This window comes from Schistosoma mansoni, chromosome W (assembly GCF_000237925.1).
Source record: "Schistosoma mansoni strain Puerto Rico chromosome W, complete genome".
Taxonomy (NCBI): domain Eukaryota; kingdom Metazoa; phylum Platyhelminthes; class Trematoda; order Strigeidida; family Schistosomatidae; genus Schistosoma; species Schistosoma mansoni.
This window is the reverse complement of record NC_031502.1, coordinates 56,449,899-56,465,677: the sequence shown is the minus strand read 5'-3', so window position 1 is coordinate 56,465,677 and position 15,779 is coordinate 56,449,899. Positions and strand designations below refer to the sequence as shown.

Below are 15,779 nucleotides of genomic sequence, written 5' to 3'. Positions count from 1 at the left end.
GCGTAGGCTTGCGAGCCCTATTAATGCACCAACAACAGTATATCCCGAAGAAGGAAAGTCCACTCCTTCGAATTTGTTTGTTCAGTCCAACTGTTTCCAAGACACAACTCGTCTCCCCAAACTTTGGAGTCACTGTAGTAGACACATGGCCGTTGATCTCTTACTTACTTACTTACGCCTGTTACTCCCAATGGAGCGTAGGCCGCCGACCAGCTTTCTCCAACCCACTCTGTCCTGGGCATTCTTTTCTAGTTCTATCCAGTTCTTGTTCATTCTTCTCATGTCTGTCTCTATTTCTCGGCGTAATGTGTTCTTTGGTCTTCCTCTTCTCCTTTGACCTTCAGGGTTCCATGTGAGGGCTTGTCTTGTGACGCAATTAGGTGATTTCCTCAAGGTGTGCCCAATCCACTTCCAGCGCTTCTTCCTGATTTCTTCCTCCGCTGGAATCTGGTTTGTTGTCTCCCACAGTAACTTGTTGCTGATAGTGTCTAGCCATCGGATCCGAAGTATCTTGCGTAGACAGCTGTTAATAAACACTTGTATCTTCTGGATAATGGCTTTCGTAGTTCTCCACGCCTCCGCCCCATACAGTAGAACTGTCTTGACATTTGTATTGAAAATTCTAACCTTGGTGTTGGTTGACAATTGTTTTGAGCTCCAGATGTTTTTCAGTTGTAAGTATGCTGCTCTTGCTTTGCCGATCCGCGCCCTCACATCTGCATCTGATCCACCGTGTTCATCAATGATGCTGCCCAGATATATAAAGGTTTTCACATCCTCCAAAGCTTCTCCGTCAAGTGTAATTGGATTGGTGCATATTGTATTGTATCGGACAGTCTTGCTTTTCCTTTTGTTTATATTGAGACCTACTGCTGCTGAGGCTGCTGCTACACTGTTCGTTTTCTCCTGCATTTGTTGTTGCGTTTGTGATAGAAGAGCCAGCCGTTGACCTCTACCTAAGAATAATTACACCGTGTCTCGTCTTGATTGTGTTGCTTGATTTGACTGTGATCGTGCATTTTGGTTGTGAACTGGAGCACTTTCCCAGAATTTGAAACACTGTGTTATAAAGCAACGTATTGAGAGGATTTTTTACTTGATCTATCCAGAAAGGATAGAATAACACTTATTTTTTTAGCGTTCGGTGATTTTCTTATATTTCTTATCAATTTGTTATTTATTGTAATTTGGATCGATTATTGTGGGAACAATTATTGGTTGAATAGCTGAGTGGTAATATTTGTTTAGGTAAAATTGTACATTTGTGTTTACGACGAAATTTAGAACCGTTGTTACCCCAATCGTCTTGTTCTGACTTCGATTGGGACACGCGTTACACTTTTACCCGACAGTTATTCTTCACCCAAACGTAGTTTGAAGTTTATATAAGCGACATGAGGGGCTCATGAAGATAGCCTTAAGCTAGTGAGATTTACTTACTCGATTACTTGTCCACTTACTTAACAAACTTACTTCTGCTATGTCTCGTAGAGCATAGGATAACGACTACAAACCTCTATGTAGCGCTTTCTTTTCACTTATTTCTTATTGCCATTCATTAACTTGGTGTCCGCCTGCGAATCCCAGAGTAACGTATTCTGCGTAGGACATCTTTTTAGAAATCAAGTTCACATTTTGGAATACTTACGTTAGGTTAAATTTATCACTCAAAAACTTACTAAAACTATTTTATTTTTAGTGGGAAAATAGAAGAAATCACTTTGCCCGAACCAGTGGATGTCATTATATCTGAGCCAATGGGCTATATGTTATACAACGAGCGAATGTTAGAATCGTATGTTCATGCGAGAAAGTTCCTAGCTCCACATCTTCGACAACCGGTAAAAAAGAAGCAGAACAGACGTGAGCGTGAGCGACTTGATGAAGATGATCAATCACCATATGTCAAACAGTTGTCAGATTCTGAGCATTCTGATGAAGTATTAACTGATGAGTTGGACTGTGAAGATATTGATATAGAGGATCAGGTACATGATGGTGCGACAAAATTATCTAATAAGTCATTACCTTGTCCCGGAATAATGTTCCCGTCTGTAGCAAATTTGTATAATGATAATAATTTATTCTCAAATAACAGTTTGTTACATTAGACATGTCAGTTTACAGGCAAGTTGGGAGGAGCTTTTCTCGACACCATTAACTGCCTAACCATGAGAAGGCTCATTTTTACTGCCAGTACATATTGACTGTTATTCAAAACTACGTTGAACATTGATTCTAATGAACCCTATAAATACTAAAGGTAGAATTCTTACGGCTTATAACCTAAGACCTTTCAGTTTTTGGTATTCTTCATTCATATCGTCCTTTACACACTCTTCAACATACTGTTCGTTTGTTTTCTTGAACCTATCTTAATATACTTGTGCAATAATTGATCTGTAGTGAAATTGGTTCCCAACCACACAATCCCCAACGTTGAACATGTAATGAATGGGAAGATTCACAGAATCAGATTTAGGCCACTACAAGGTCAAGGATAGTGAACGCGGGAACATTCATCTAATCAGATGGCTTGGCGTAAACTTATCTCTTTGATTCACGTTAAACATATTATTCAATCTCCAGCCTAACTAAGCTCCCTAGAAATGTTAAACACTATGTTGCTGATGGTTACGATACGACGAGTCAGAATAGACAATGGTGTAACTTCCACATATTGATAAATCGACTTTGGAACCAGGCCTATTATTATTTTAGTACAAATAACGAACTAGACCATAATTCTATAGATATGTTTTTTGGTGGTGCACCACTATGGTGCAAAAACGGAAATGGAAAAGGACAATCAGCAGTACAGACAGTGATAATGACCGGTAAAATTGGGTCATTTGTGATGGTAAATTTAAGGTATGATTACTTAGTCTTGCTAACTTTTAGTAGATCTGTGTTACGTTATGAAAGTGATTCTCCCCATTCATTATGTGTTCAGCTTTGAGGACTTTGAAGTTAGGACCAATTCCACCATACATCCATAGAACACACGATTTCGTCTTATGTCTTATTAAACACCTCCGATATTTCAGAAAGATTTATGGTTGTGTTATCTAGAAGATTTTTAGTTTTGTTGTCCGGGGAACACTCTGGAAATGAGCAAAATAAAATGTCCAGTCTGACGTTTTTAACTGAACAATTATGCAGCTACCATATTATTCTTTACTATAAACCTTGATTGTATCAACATTTAAAAAGATTTGTTCGTCGAAGAAAAGCTTCCATCAAGCGCGCCAATATTCAGGTTTTACAAACATTATTCATATTCTTATGTCCATAAATTTATCCCCCTATTTATATGACCAGTGTTCATTATAACATAGGCCAACGGAGTAAAGCGTAACGCCAAATCTGGTTGCGTTTGTAACATATCGATCTTGCCTCTAAATTGGAGTAAAAACCTAAGTTGGGTTTGTCATATCTTGCTGAGGACATAATTACAAGTAATTTCCGGGACCTATTAACGGACTATTATTATATATATTGTTATTGTATAAATATTCAGTGATTAGATTTAATCTATATATATATTCATCTTATTAAAAGCTTTATTTTGACCTATAAATTATTATTATACGAATTACTGCCCCTAAATTATATTCAGTTTTTTTATTATTATATCCCACGTTCACAGTCACATTTGGCTTGATATCGTGCAAATATTATTTTCTATTTTATGATGCGTTGCGGTCTTTTAAGCTGGTATATAAACCAAGTATATTTGAATAAATGATTCTCATAGCAGAAGCTTTTATTGGTGTTCTGGACTCAACTGGAAGAACTAGGCGGACAAATGACCAATAAGGACACTAGGCTGCTGATACTGGTCGGACATCATTGGTTTGGCACAGTGCTAAGATTGGAAAAGTCGTATTCCGACTGTTGATTAAATCATATGATAAAAGCCGGACATAAAGTCGCAACTAAAATTCATAACAGGGATGTTGAGAGCAGGCCGAAAATATTTTGGTAATTTCAAAAAATCATAGCTCAGACACTTGTTTACCTCCGTATCTTGCGTAGGGATTATATTTCCTATTATTCTCTATTATATGTTGAAAACTTTGTACAATTGAAAAGAGAACCTCTCAACCCAACTATTCTGTTCCACGATCTGAATGAAGTTTCACTGTAATCACTAATCTAGCTTCTGTAGATAAAAAGAGCCGTCTTTTGTCAGACGACCAAAGAATACAAATGCTCAACATAAGGGTTTTTAGGTCACTTCCATGTCTCAGTGGGTGACAACACAATGTATAAAGCAGTCCTAAAATAAAGACGGATACAGACTCTCCTGTTATTCGTGCAAAACTCCGTGGATACCCGCCACCCAGACATTCCTGTGCCACACTTAGCACGCATTGCAGATAGGATAATAGAACGAGATCCTCAGCTGGGCAACGTATGATAAATCACGGGCAAAACGAAGAATCATCATAAGACCAAGTCATAGCAGTACTCAGTGCGAATGTTAGAAGTCACACAGAGACTGTCGCCAAAACGTAAAATCATTAAAACACAAATACGGAAAAGAATCACTTCTCTTCTGTTCGCAGCGGTTAAAGATGGGTGCCTTAACAGTCTCTTGATTTATGTTTGAAACAGAAATTGAGGTTTGAGATTTTTGATGGATGCCGGTGACAAACATATAATTCCTCAGAATGAAACCTAGCTGGGTCGGGAATTTCCTACAGATACACCTCAACCTGCCAAGAAAACTAAAATTTCGACGCTTGAGGAAAAGACTCCGACTCTAGACCTGAGGTTTAGGGGGTGGTTCCCATGGTATTCACCGTAGACGATTTGGATTTGGAAATACTGGGAGTCGATCTTTTAGAGAGATATGAATTTCTAGTCGATACTAAGAAACGCTTGACACACCAAGAAACCTTGCGTTAACAAAATTAAAGGGAATCACGTCACTTCCCAAAATTTGCTACAGTCACCGCCACCAACAACTGCAAAGTCCAAGGATATGCTCGTGGAATTTTCATGCCTAATTAGATCCAACCCTTAACCTTTTGGTAACTAATAGGCATCCCCTCTATATATGGTCCCAAGAAAGTGAAGGGGACTGTTCTTCGGGTGAGGATTACTGATCCCTCTACCTTCATACAGTACCAGATAGGTAACCTATACCTCATATCCAAGATTTCACATACAAATTACAGGGCATGCAAATATTTGTTAAAATTAACATAGGGCATTTCATAATATTCTAGTAGCTGGAGACATCCCTAAAGTGGCTGTTACTACACCTCTTGGACCGTGTAAATTTGTATCCATGCCGTTCGGTCTTAGGAACGCGGTACAAACTTTTAGCATAGGGGTATATATAATATTTATTAATTGATATTCAGAACTGAAAATCACATGAACAACACTTGATAGCGGTGTTTCAATGGGCAAGTGAGAATGGAATGAACATACGTCAAAGTGTGTTTCCGGTATTTAAACTTCGGAATTTCTCGGACATACAGTAAACCTAGAGGGGATTACAACACCCAAAGAAGAGGTGGACACCATTAGGCAATACCTCAGACCACGTTATCTAGCGCAGCGTGGATTTTTTCCAGCTTTGGTTAACTTTTTTAAAGATTATACCCATTTGTCCATAGGTAATGCGGCTTTTGACAGGTTCTCCTAAGGGAAGACCGAAAGAATTTAAGCTAACTTCTGAGGCTGTCAAACAGCTAAAGAGTAAGCTAGACCAGACATCTACGTCAACGTATCCAAATTCCCATTTACCACTTGCTTTGATGGTATAAACTTCAGACGAACAATTGGCGACATCCTTAACTAACTGATCCAAAACACCTGGGAACCACTAGGGTTCTCCTTTAAAAGACTGGCTCCGGCATAAATGAACTTCTACCTTCGGGCGAGAACTTCTCGCAATCTACCTAACCACTAAGTATTTCCGACACGTGTTGTAAAGAAGAGAATCCACGGTCTAAACAAACTGTAAATCACTAACCAGTGCACTGAAAGCTGTAGCCGACAAATATTTCTCTTGAGAAGTCCGACACCTTGACTTTGTATTACAGTTCTTCAGTGATATCCAACATATCAAAGGCCAAAACAAGCAGGTGGCAGGTACATTCTTTCGGTTGTAGATGACCATAACAAGACAACCTACCCTAAATTTCGAGACGTAAGGGGACAACTAGAAGGCGGATCAGCTGTTGCAAAACCTACTTGCAATGAACAACTCCAGTTTCAAACCGAAACAGCTACGGTCTCCTACTGAAGGTAGCATGATTTTCCGTGACACGACCAGGGCCATGCCTCGAGAACTAACATTTAATAACTTTAATACTTTTTCTCATCATCGTGCAAAAGCTTCAGTGATGGATATACATGGGGAAAATTACAAAAAGACATACACAAGTGGGTTGGAGAGCGTTCGGCGTGTCAGTAGTCAGAGGTTAACCGTCACCCAAATTTATCTATCCGAGTACTCTCACAGCCACTTTCACATTTTCCCATGTTCATGTCGATTTGATAGTTCCGTTGCCGCGTTCCAGTGATCTCAGTTATCCATTTACATGCATAAACAATTTCACCGGCTTTCTAATTACCACACTGATAACCGATAATACAGCTAAGAAACTGGCCAAGGCTTTCATTCGGGACTGGGTGACTATTTTTGGTACACCTACAACAATTAGGACTGATAGAGAAGCCCGATTTGTACCTGAGCTATTCGTCAACTTATCTAAACTTCTAGGCTCTAACAGAATGCGTTGCACTGCACGCCATCCTCAGGCTAATGATATCGTAGGTTGTTTCCGTTGTTAATTAAATTCTGTCCTTATTTCACACTCAAACCTCAGTGGACAGAATTCCTGCCACTAGTTATGTTGGGGATAAGAATAGCTGTCAAAACTGATTCAGTATCCAGCAGCATAACTAGTCCTCACAATGATTTTAAAACTACTAGGCGAGTTTGCAAATCCTTGTACTGACCTAGCAAGTTAGGTCGACCAACCAACCAACCAATTGTCCAGACTAAAGGCGGTTAACACCCGTCAGTAGTTGCGAGCCATAAACATATTTCAAGTATCTAAACAATTGCGTTATTAGGTTATGAGCGTTTAACCAACTAAGAACACTGTACAATACAGCACCTTTAGAAGTTATATTTAATTTGATCTATAGCTTCCGATCAACCTGCTGCTTACAACTAGCTTGTATGCCAGGTAATTTCTAACCACCAGTCCATCAGCACTAATACGAATAATTGGTTCAAAATGTAATTAGAACTCTGAGTTGAGATCGTGTCTCTCAGTGAGATATCAGGAACTGTATTTGTAATGGTATTGGTTCTCAAATAAACGATCCTTGGTGCGAACATACGATAACTGATAGAATCAGAAATAATGGACACAGGAATAGTTTATCAGTGTGCATGGCTCGAATATGCAGGTGTTGCCCTCTTCGTACCTATATTTTTTATATTTAATGTATTATTCTCTTCCCATCCAAAATTTATTCTTCAGAAGTCCCTGGCCATAACCATTTACCTCTACAATAGGACGCGTCAGTGTAGATGGTTTCGTGATTTCCGCTCAATGTCTGATAAATTGCATGGTCATACCATGACAAATATACAAGTTTTGGATTAGGTCTATCATTACAGTAGAAAAGATAAGTGTACTAATATCAAACCAGACCATAAGATCACATTGGTGATCCGACTAAGGAAACGCAGTCTGTTATTAATTACCAAATCCAATATAACTTTATCGACTGGATTTTACTTATTTTAACCCATTGTTCCATTAGTCTAATGATTAATGCTCACATACATTATTGTGTTCTAATATTGAATCGTACTCATAATCAACTTACTAGTCCGATCGATACTAATAACTGGTCATCTATATTTATGATTGACTATGGTGGTTCATTAGCAAGCTTTTGTAGCATTTACGTGCTTCAGTGAAATAGACTTGCCAGTACATATGAACTGATATGGAAAATTCGTTCAGCACATGAAACTACTGACAATTTTGTGGGTATCACCAAACAAGCTCCTCACAGTTCAAGTTGCTCGATTTTGTTTATTATTGAGCAGCCTAATCCTCAAAACTGTAGGACTCTACTGCATATCTATGACCTTAAAATTCGTTCAACAATAATAATATATTTTTGACATAGCAGGTACACACCAATCTTACAGACATGATCACTTATTTACAACATAGGTTCACAGATAAATAAGTAAAACCGATGCAAATAAATGGCAGAATATTTGTGCAGACATGCCAGGGAGTTAATAGATAGGTCTTCGCATTAATGCTGTACATCGAGTTCATTGACCTTATGATCTGTTTTAAAATGGTACTGCGTCTACGTTGTGACATCAGCAAACACATCTAGTCCAAACTTAGCGTTAGTGTGTTAGAACTGGTATCCTCCTAAGTACTTATGCAATACTACAGTTTAACAGGCTTAGAGTTATTACAAAGTGATTATTGAAATGCTCTTGGCATAGTTTTGAGCTCGATTTGCCATGGGTATAAGGAGGAACTATTTTAAATGTCACTCTTAGATAACTTCTATTGATAACTAAATTATTTTACCCTATCGTTTCTAGAAGGAATATAGAAAAAAATCCCATATGGTGAGTCAGACGACAATCTAATCACGACATGATGGTATGCTAAACAAACAACAATAGTGAAGATTGACTAAGAGTGTGCAGATTGAAGAAAAATGTAGGAACAACACGAACAAAATTTCTTATCATGAACGACAAAAGTTGCAAACATCACGTAATAAACGATGCTTGGAAGTTCCTTGCGGGTAATCAACAAAAATAGGATTCACAAAGCTAGTAAATACCCTTTCGAGTATTTGACGCCAACTATGTAAAAAGAATTATGAGCCAAGTGGCCTTTTGGGAGGCAGTTCAAGCCAATAGTCCCATGTAGTGGGGAGATGCCCGAAAGATGAACAACAATACTGTTCTCTTTGATCAAGGATCGTAGCCAATTTAGAAAAGGAAAGAATGGTATGATCAATCACTTATTTGCATGCCAGATAAGCAATGCACGTATCAACCAGTTGACAAGAGAAATGTATTGAATGTTGTTGCAAACATACCATAAATTGTGAATGATTACATACACAACATAACGCAATAAAAAGGGAATATGGTATTTTGTTGCAGTTACATAAAACATCAAATTTATTTGCTACCATGCGTACCTATTCGTAACAAGGATCCCATTTCAACCACCCAGATTCAGTTCTCAAATAATAACCTACTCGTAAGGTCATTTTGGGAGTCGTTGGCATAACAACAAGCTGCGTAGTTTTGAAAATGGTATGTTTCCAGAGCTTCACTAATTTAGTCTTTTGATTGTTAGGACAAGCCCACAACTATTAAGGAAGCCATTAAAAAATGGGTAAGATATAAATTTAGGCTTAAGACCCGTTTAGGAGGAGAAAACAGGACAGAAAGCATCGGAAGCAACGGAAGTAAAACTTTATGGACAGTACCCACCAATAGAAAAAATGGATGCTTCACTCTCTACCTTGACTATGTGCGAGTATGAAATTTCTTATTTTGTAAGAACAAATTCAGAAAACTATCACTTTCAACTAACTGTATAGAGAAAATTTCGAATTTAAATGGACTAAGTAACATATGGCTAATTAAATATTGTCTTAGAAAACTTGAAAATACTCTCTCTAGGAAGAAACAACATTAAAAATCTAACGGGGCTTGAACCAGTTGGAGACACACTTGAGCAACTATGGATTTCCTATAACAGTATTGAAAAGATGAAGGGGATTAATGTACTTAAAAAACTAAAAGTACTATATATGTCAAACAACTTCGTGAAAGATTGGAGTGAATTTCAGAAGCTGGCTGACCTTCCAGTCCTTGAGGACCTCCTTTTCGTTGGTAAGCTCTTGTTTTAGTGCGTCACAACCTAATACGGTTTAGGTAACCCGTTGGAGGAGAACAGTGGTGACAACTGGAGAGAAGAAGCGTGTAAAAGGCTTCCCAAACTTAAAAAGCTGGATGGTCAGTTTCAAACTTAAAACGTTTTGTGATCTGTGTTTAGTCTTGTCCCGACATATATAACGCCATACAGACCTATAAACTCTATATCCATCAGTTTTGCCCCTAACCGTTTCTAAGGTCAAGAAGATAAAAGCTTAACCTTAGAGTTGATGGGTTGGAACGAACTAGGATAATACATCAGTCAGTAGTTGTTAAATAAGCGAAAGCTTAGGGTGACTTTAGCTTTTATTCAAATATTGGTAGGCATGTTGGATATCAGGTCGGGTATATTTAGTGGGAATTCGGTCAGCGACTAAAGAAAGAGATCTTGTAGTCAATGATTGGTATCTAAAATGTGTAAAATGGAACAAAACCAGCACTAGACAAACCGTAGAACGATTTTCGATGGAGGTCTAACATTGATCGGTTCATGATTTCAATAAAAAATTTTCTTCTGTATGAGTTTTCAGTTTGTAAACAAATGACTTTATTTCCGTAAACGAAAAGTCTACAAATTATTCACAAGTTGCCTCAAGACTCGAAAGCAGCTGTATGCTCAACTTTAAACATAAAATGGCCCGGTGGCAGTCATAGTCATTTGTATTAAAACCGGCTCAATTGAGCTAAATTATAAAATGAACCTCATAACTGAGTCTCATAAAGATCTCTTAAGAAATAAGATGGTAATTATGAACAAAGAGGAAATCAAAAATCATAACAGCCAGTAATCAGTAAGTGTGGTCTTGGCAATTTTTGGTTCATAGAAATTAAGTGGGTTGTGCTAACCAAAACGTAGTGATAGTTCACAAAGTCACAAACTGTGGATCTGAAATCTGTTGTAAGTCTTAGGCTACCTAATCCTAGTTAGCAGAATAATCATGGTTGATGATCAGACGAATTAACTTAAACCCGGGAGCAGTGGATCATTTATTTATTTATTTATTTATTTATTTATTGAAACACATAAACATCGGTACAAGGAAGCACCAGATATATATGCGCCTCACAAATCTCATTCGACTTGTGTGAGGGCTGGGATACTGCCCAGGTGCCCAAACTGAAGCAGGTGGTTTTCTTAGGGGACCACAACCGGAGCCTTTGACCTGAAGGTCTAGTCCACAAGGCAGTGGAGCATCGTAAGGAGATGCAGTCCCATGGTAAACGGTGACCAACAGTTGGTTCATACGCCATTAGTTCCTTCAGGATACTGGAGCCCATGTGCACCGTTAGTTTGGAATAAGGGTTTTCCAACTCCCCTTGGTGAACTCGCCATGTCCACCAACCCGGTTAAAGTGCCGGACATACGCTTTTCGTCCTCTCAATTTTGTAAACAACACCACCGCCATGAGAAGGCAGTGAGTAGGACTTCTCTGGCAGAGGCTGTATATTAGCGTGGTCATGTGAGAGCATTTTGAGAGGGAGAGCAGATTCTCCCCACTCTCGGCCGTACCAGGGCATTTGGGGCCAGTGGATCAGATTAATTAACTACTCATCTACCTCTAGATTTCGGGTTGTTATATTATTTCACATATGTTATTTGACAAATTCAATTGTTCCCTTCAAAGCAAAGTATATAGATTTCGACATTTTTTATCACCGATATTACTATTATGTTGACTCATTTGCTGTTTGTCTCTTTGATTTCTTCTTTCTTTCTTCTTCTTATTATTATTGGCTTTATTCGATATTACATTTTTGGTACAATATAGAATTCTCAGTAAAATATATTTCAGCAAGTTTTTGTTTCTTATTTCTTGATCGATCCTGACGACAAATATTAAGTGATCGCCAGTTAGAAGTTAACAGTCCATTCAATTGAAATCTAAATAATGTACATTCTTTTCGTTGCATATTGCCAGAAACCACGATGTCTCTGATTAGGCCTTTGTAACTTGTACACCTTTCAGAAATGTACCTGAGGTTAATAGACATAATGATGTATTAAAACAAACGAAATTAGATAACTTGTTGAAATATCTGGATAGTAAGAACAGGTAGCCCAGATATTCAAATAGGCCACCTTTATCCAGGAATGTGAGTGGACGCATATTTATCTCAAACTTGAGATTAAGTAACTTATACCTTAACGTTTTTCACTTACTAGTCAATTTCTTTTGGCTTAAATTAATGACTAATTACATTATCATTAATCTTCTTCCATACTTTGTGGTTGGAAAACCATTGGTTTAACTTAGATCACCGAATTCAACTCATGACATTTTTAACTGTTGGTCCAAAATGTGAATCCCACTGACATCTACTTTTCCTTTTTACCTCATATAACATTTGCTAATTAATTTGTATATTTGTGGGTTATTAACAACATTCATTTGCTTAGAAACACAATAATACCATAATGAAATAAAAAGTAATTAAAACACAGTAAATATTAAGGTTTGGAAATTAGCATATCATTCTGTATAATTTCAGATCAAATAGTGTATACATTTAATATTATTTTCAACTACTGACTGACTCCATGAGGTATTTCTGGGAGTTCTAGTGAAAAGCAGTGACCAGTGGAGTTCAACCAGATCTGTTGTGAGATACTAACTCACTAAAGACAATGGTGAATGGTTGCTCAATTTCGTGGATTGGTTGAAGTTAGATATTAACACCGTTGAATGCCGGCCAGCTAAATGGTCTAGTGGTTAAGCGCTCACACGCGAGACTGATAGGTCCTGGGTCGTGAATGCGCACTGCTGAGGAGTCCCACAATAGGACGAGACGGCTGTCCAGTACGTCCAGGTTTTCCATGGTGGTATAGCTTCAATTGACTCATAATTTCAACTATATGAAATTACTGATGAACAGTTTAAAACTAATAATGAAAAAGTAATTATTCAGCTCATTTTGTTTGATATTTTTTTTATACTTTAGGTGTACCAGTACTACATGATGAAGGAGATGATGAAGGATAGAGGAATAAAGAAAAGCGTTTCTTTTCTCCTATTAAGATGTGATAGATCGAGTGTATATTGGAAAGAAAAAAAACTAATTTTACTAACATCATTGAATATTGTATAATTATTCACTACTTTTTAAGAGATGAGAGATTGTACTTCTTGACAAGTTAATGTGGAATATATAATTCATCGACTTCAATTGAAGAATGTAACTGATGAAGAGGATTAAAAAAGAAGAGAAAGAAGAAACTTGTATATTTCTGTAATTGAGCATCATGATGGAGTTTTTTTAAGAATTTAGGAAAATGTTTTGTTAAATATAAGTATATATTCTAATAGAACTATAAGAATGAAGAGATTGTTTCTCACCTTACAGGTTATGGGATGAGTATTACTTACAAAAGTGTTCTAAGTAGTCTTCAACTTTCCTCCATGACTATCACAAGAGGTTTTTGGGGAGATTTTAGTTATTTTTATATAGTTAAGATCCATGAGTCAATTGATTAGGTAACTTTTTCAATGATTACATCGAAAGTCAAAATATAAAATGACTTCAGTTATCCCTGAATTTGGATATAATTCAATAAAACATAGCCAGGGCAAAAATAACAAACCTAAGGAGTCCAAATTGGGAATCAGTGGTATTGAATTGTATTATGGAATAGTCGTTAATTAAAGCAGATGGTAATAAAACATTTAAAGCATATAGTAATTAAATTAGTAATTCACCATAATTCGTTCTAGAATCATAGTTATTTATATAGTTTGAATTCATTGATAAAAGCTTAATTTGAGTAAATGATCTTTTAACAGTGTCCCCATAAATAGTGATGATTCTTTGGAGATTCAACTCCACCTAAGCCATCTGAATAATTCATCGTTATGAATAACATGCATTTCTGACTGTTGTGAATTTATGTCCGGCTTTCATCACGTGATTTACTTACTAATCGAAATACGACTTTTCTAATCTTGGCACTGTGCCAAAACAATGACATTCGACCGGTATAAACAGTCTAGCGTCCTTATTGGTCCTTTATCCGCTTAGCCCTTCTAATTGAGTCCAGAACACCGATTGCAGCTTCTGCTATACGAATCATTTATTTCAAACATACTTGGTTTATATACCAGCTAAACAGACCACAACACACCATAAAATAGAAAATAATATTTGTACGAGATCAAGCCAAAAAGTAGCTGTGAACGTGGGAGACAGTAATCAATGAAATGAGTATAATATAGGAACGGTAAGTCGTACAGTAATAATCCATAGATCAAAATGAAGCTTATAATAAGATGAATGTAGATATATACAACCTAGTTACTGAACAGTTATACAATAGGAATATATATAGAATAATAATCCATTCATAGTCCCAAGAAGTTACCTGTAATTTAACCTTCACTAGAATATAACAATGACAGTGACTAAAACTTCCCTAATATTAATTATCATGTGGGTCAAATCATATCTCTGCTTTGATTTGAAATATAATGTATTAAAACCCAGGGAGCGCTAGAAAATTCTACTGTTCAAATAGGAGACTTCTTAGAAATACCTATCTACAACCCCTGTCAGGACTTTCAGACTTCTTAGTGAATATGATATCTTTTAGACCATTGAATTGAAATCCATTGGTACATTTTGTTTGAGAAGTTGGTAACTAAGAAATTTGAACGAACTGGATTCAAACCCAGCTCTCATGATGTTTTGATCCAGTACATTTTAACAAAATTATCATTTAAAGTTTCTATGAAAAAAAAAACGTTATTACAAGTCTTACTTACGCCTGTTACTCCCAATGGAGCATAGGCCACTGACCAGCATTCTCAAACACACTCTGTCCTGAGCCTTCCTTTCTAGTTCTATCCAATTTCTATTCATTCTTCTAATATTTATTTCCATTTCTCGACCTAATGTGTTCTATGGTCTTCCTCTTCTCCTTTGGCCTTGAGAACTCCAAGTGAGGGCTTGCCTTGTGATGCACTTGTGTACTTTCATCAATGTGTGTCCTATCCACTTCTAGCGCTTCTTCCTGATTTCTTCCTCCACTGGATGGAGTATAGTTTGTTCTCTCCCACAGTAGAATGTTGCTGATAGTGTCTGGCCAGGGAATCTGAAGTATCTTGCGTAGGCAACTGTTAATAAACACTTGTATCTTCTGGATGATGGCTTTCGTAGTTCTCCCCGTTTCTGCCCCATACAGTAGAACTATCTTAACATTTGCATTGAGAATTCTGATCTTGGTGTTGTTTGACAATTGTTTTGAGTTCCAGATGTTCTTCAGTTGTAAATATGCTGTTCTTGCTTTGCCAATCCTCGCCCTCATATTTGCATCAGATCCACCGTGTTCATCAATGATAATAGGCAGCAATGATGATAAGATAATCTATTTATGTATTCACGTTGACTAGTAACTATGTAAGTTTTGATTGTAATTTATGATTGTTTAGATGACTAATCGATTTATAGTAGATGCCTAATAAGTTCTCATTTACAATCAAATCACTAATTGCTTCATTATGAGGTAGAAAGTGACCAGTTGGGAAAGATTCTATCCAATTTTACAATGATATTGGATCTCGGAAACCATTTTTGAAATCCTTCATAATTATTCCTCGCTTAAATTTTGTCATAGCATTCTTGAATTAAACAAAATGGTTTAATTAGTTAATAATGACTAGGTAGACTTGTAATAAAGCTAGAGCAGCATATCTAAAATTGAAGAATATCTGAAACTTAAAACAATTGTCAAACAACACCAAGACCAGAATTCTCAATGCAAATGTTAAGATAGTTCTACTGTATGGGGCAGAAACGGGGAGAACTACGAAAG

At 37.0% G+C, this 15,779-nt stretch overlaps 2 protein-coding genes across 2 annotated transcripts in view; one reads left to right on the top strand and one right to left on the bottom strand.

The window, feature by feature from the left end:
* Positions 1 to 1,757: 1,757 nt before the first annotated feature.
* Smp_160330 (putative dynein light chain) lies at positions 1,758 to 12,957 on the top strand (the record flags this gene model as incomplete). Its single annotated transcript, XM_018790250.1, has 7 exons — positions 1,758 to 1,988; positions 9,393 to 9,431; positions 9,466 to 9,575; positions 9,611 to 9,666; positions 9,698 to 9,934; positions 9,977 to 10,057; positions 12,917 to 12,957. The coding sequence occupies 7 exons, from the start codon at positions 1,758 to 1,760 to the stop codon at positions 12,955 to 12,957; spliced, it is 795 nt and encodes a 264-aa protein (XP_018655612.1).
* A 106-nt stretch (positions 12,958 to 13,063) lies between these two features.
* Smp_160340 (putative translation initiation factor IF-2) overlaps positions 13,064 to 15,779 on the bottom strand; it is a gene marked incomplete at both ends in the record, with an annotated part of 11,430 nt that continues 8,714 nt past the window's right edge. The window contains one exon of the mRNA XM_018790249.1: positions 13,064 to 13,154. Coding sequence (XP_018655611.1) covers positions 13,064 to 13,154 — 91 coding nt within the window. The remainder of the gene's footprint in view (positions 13,155 to 15,779) is intronic.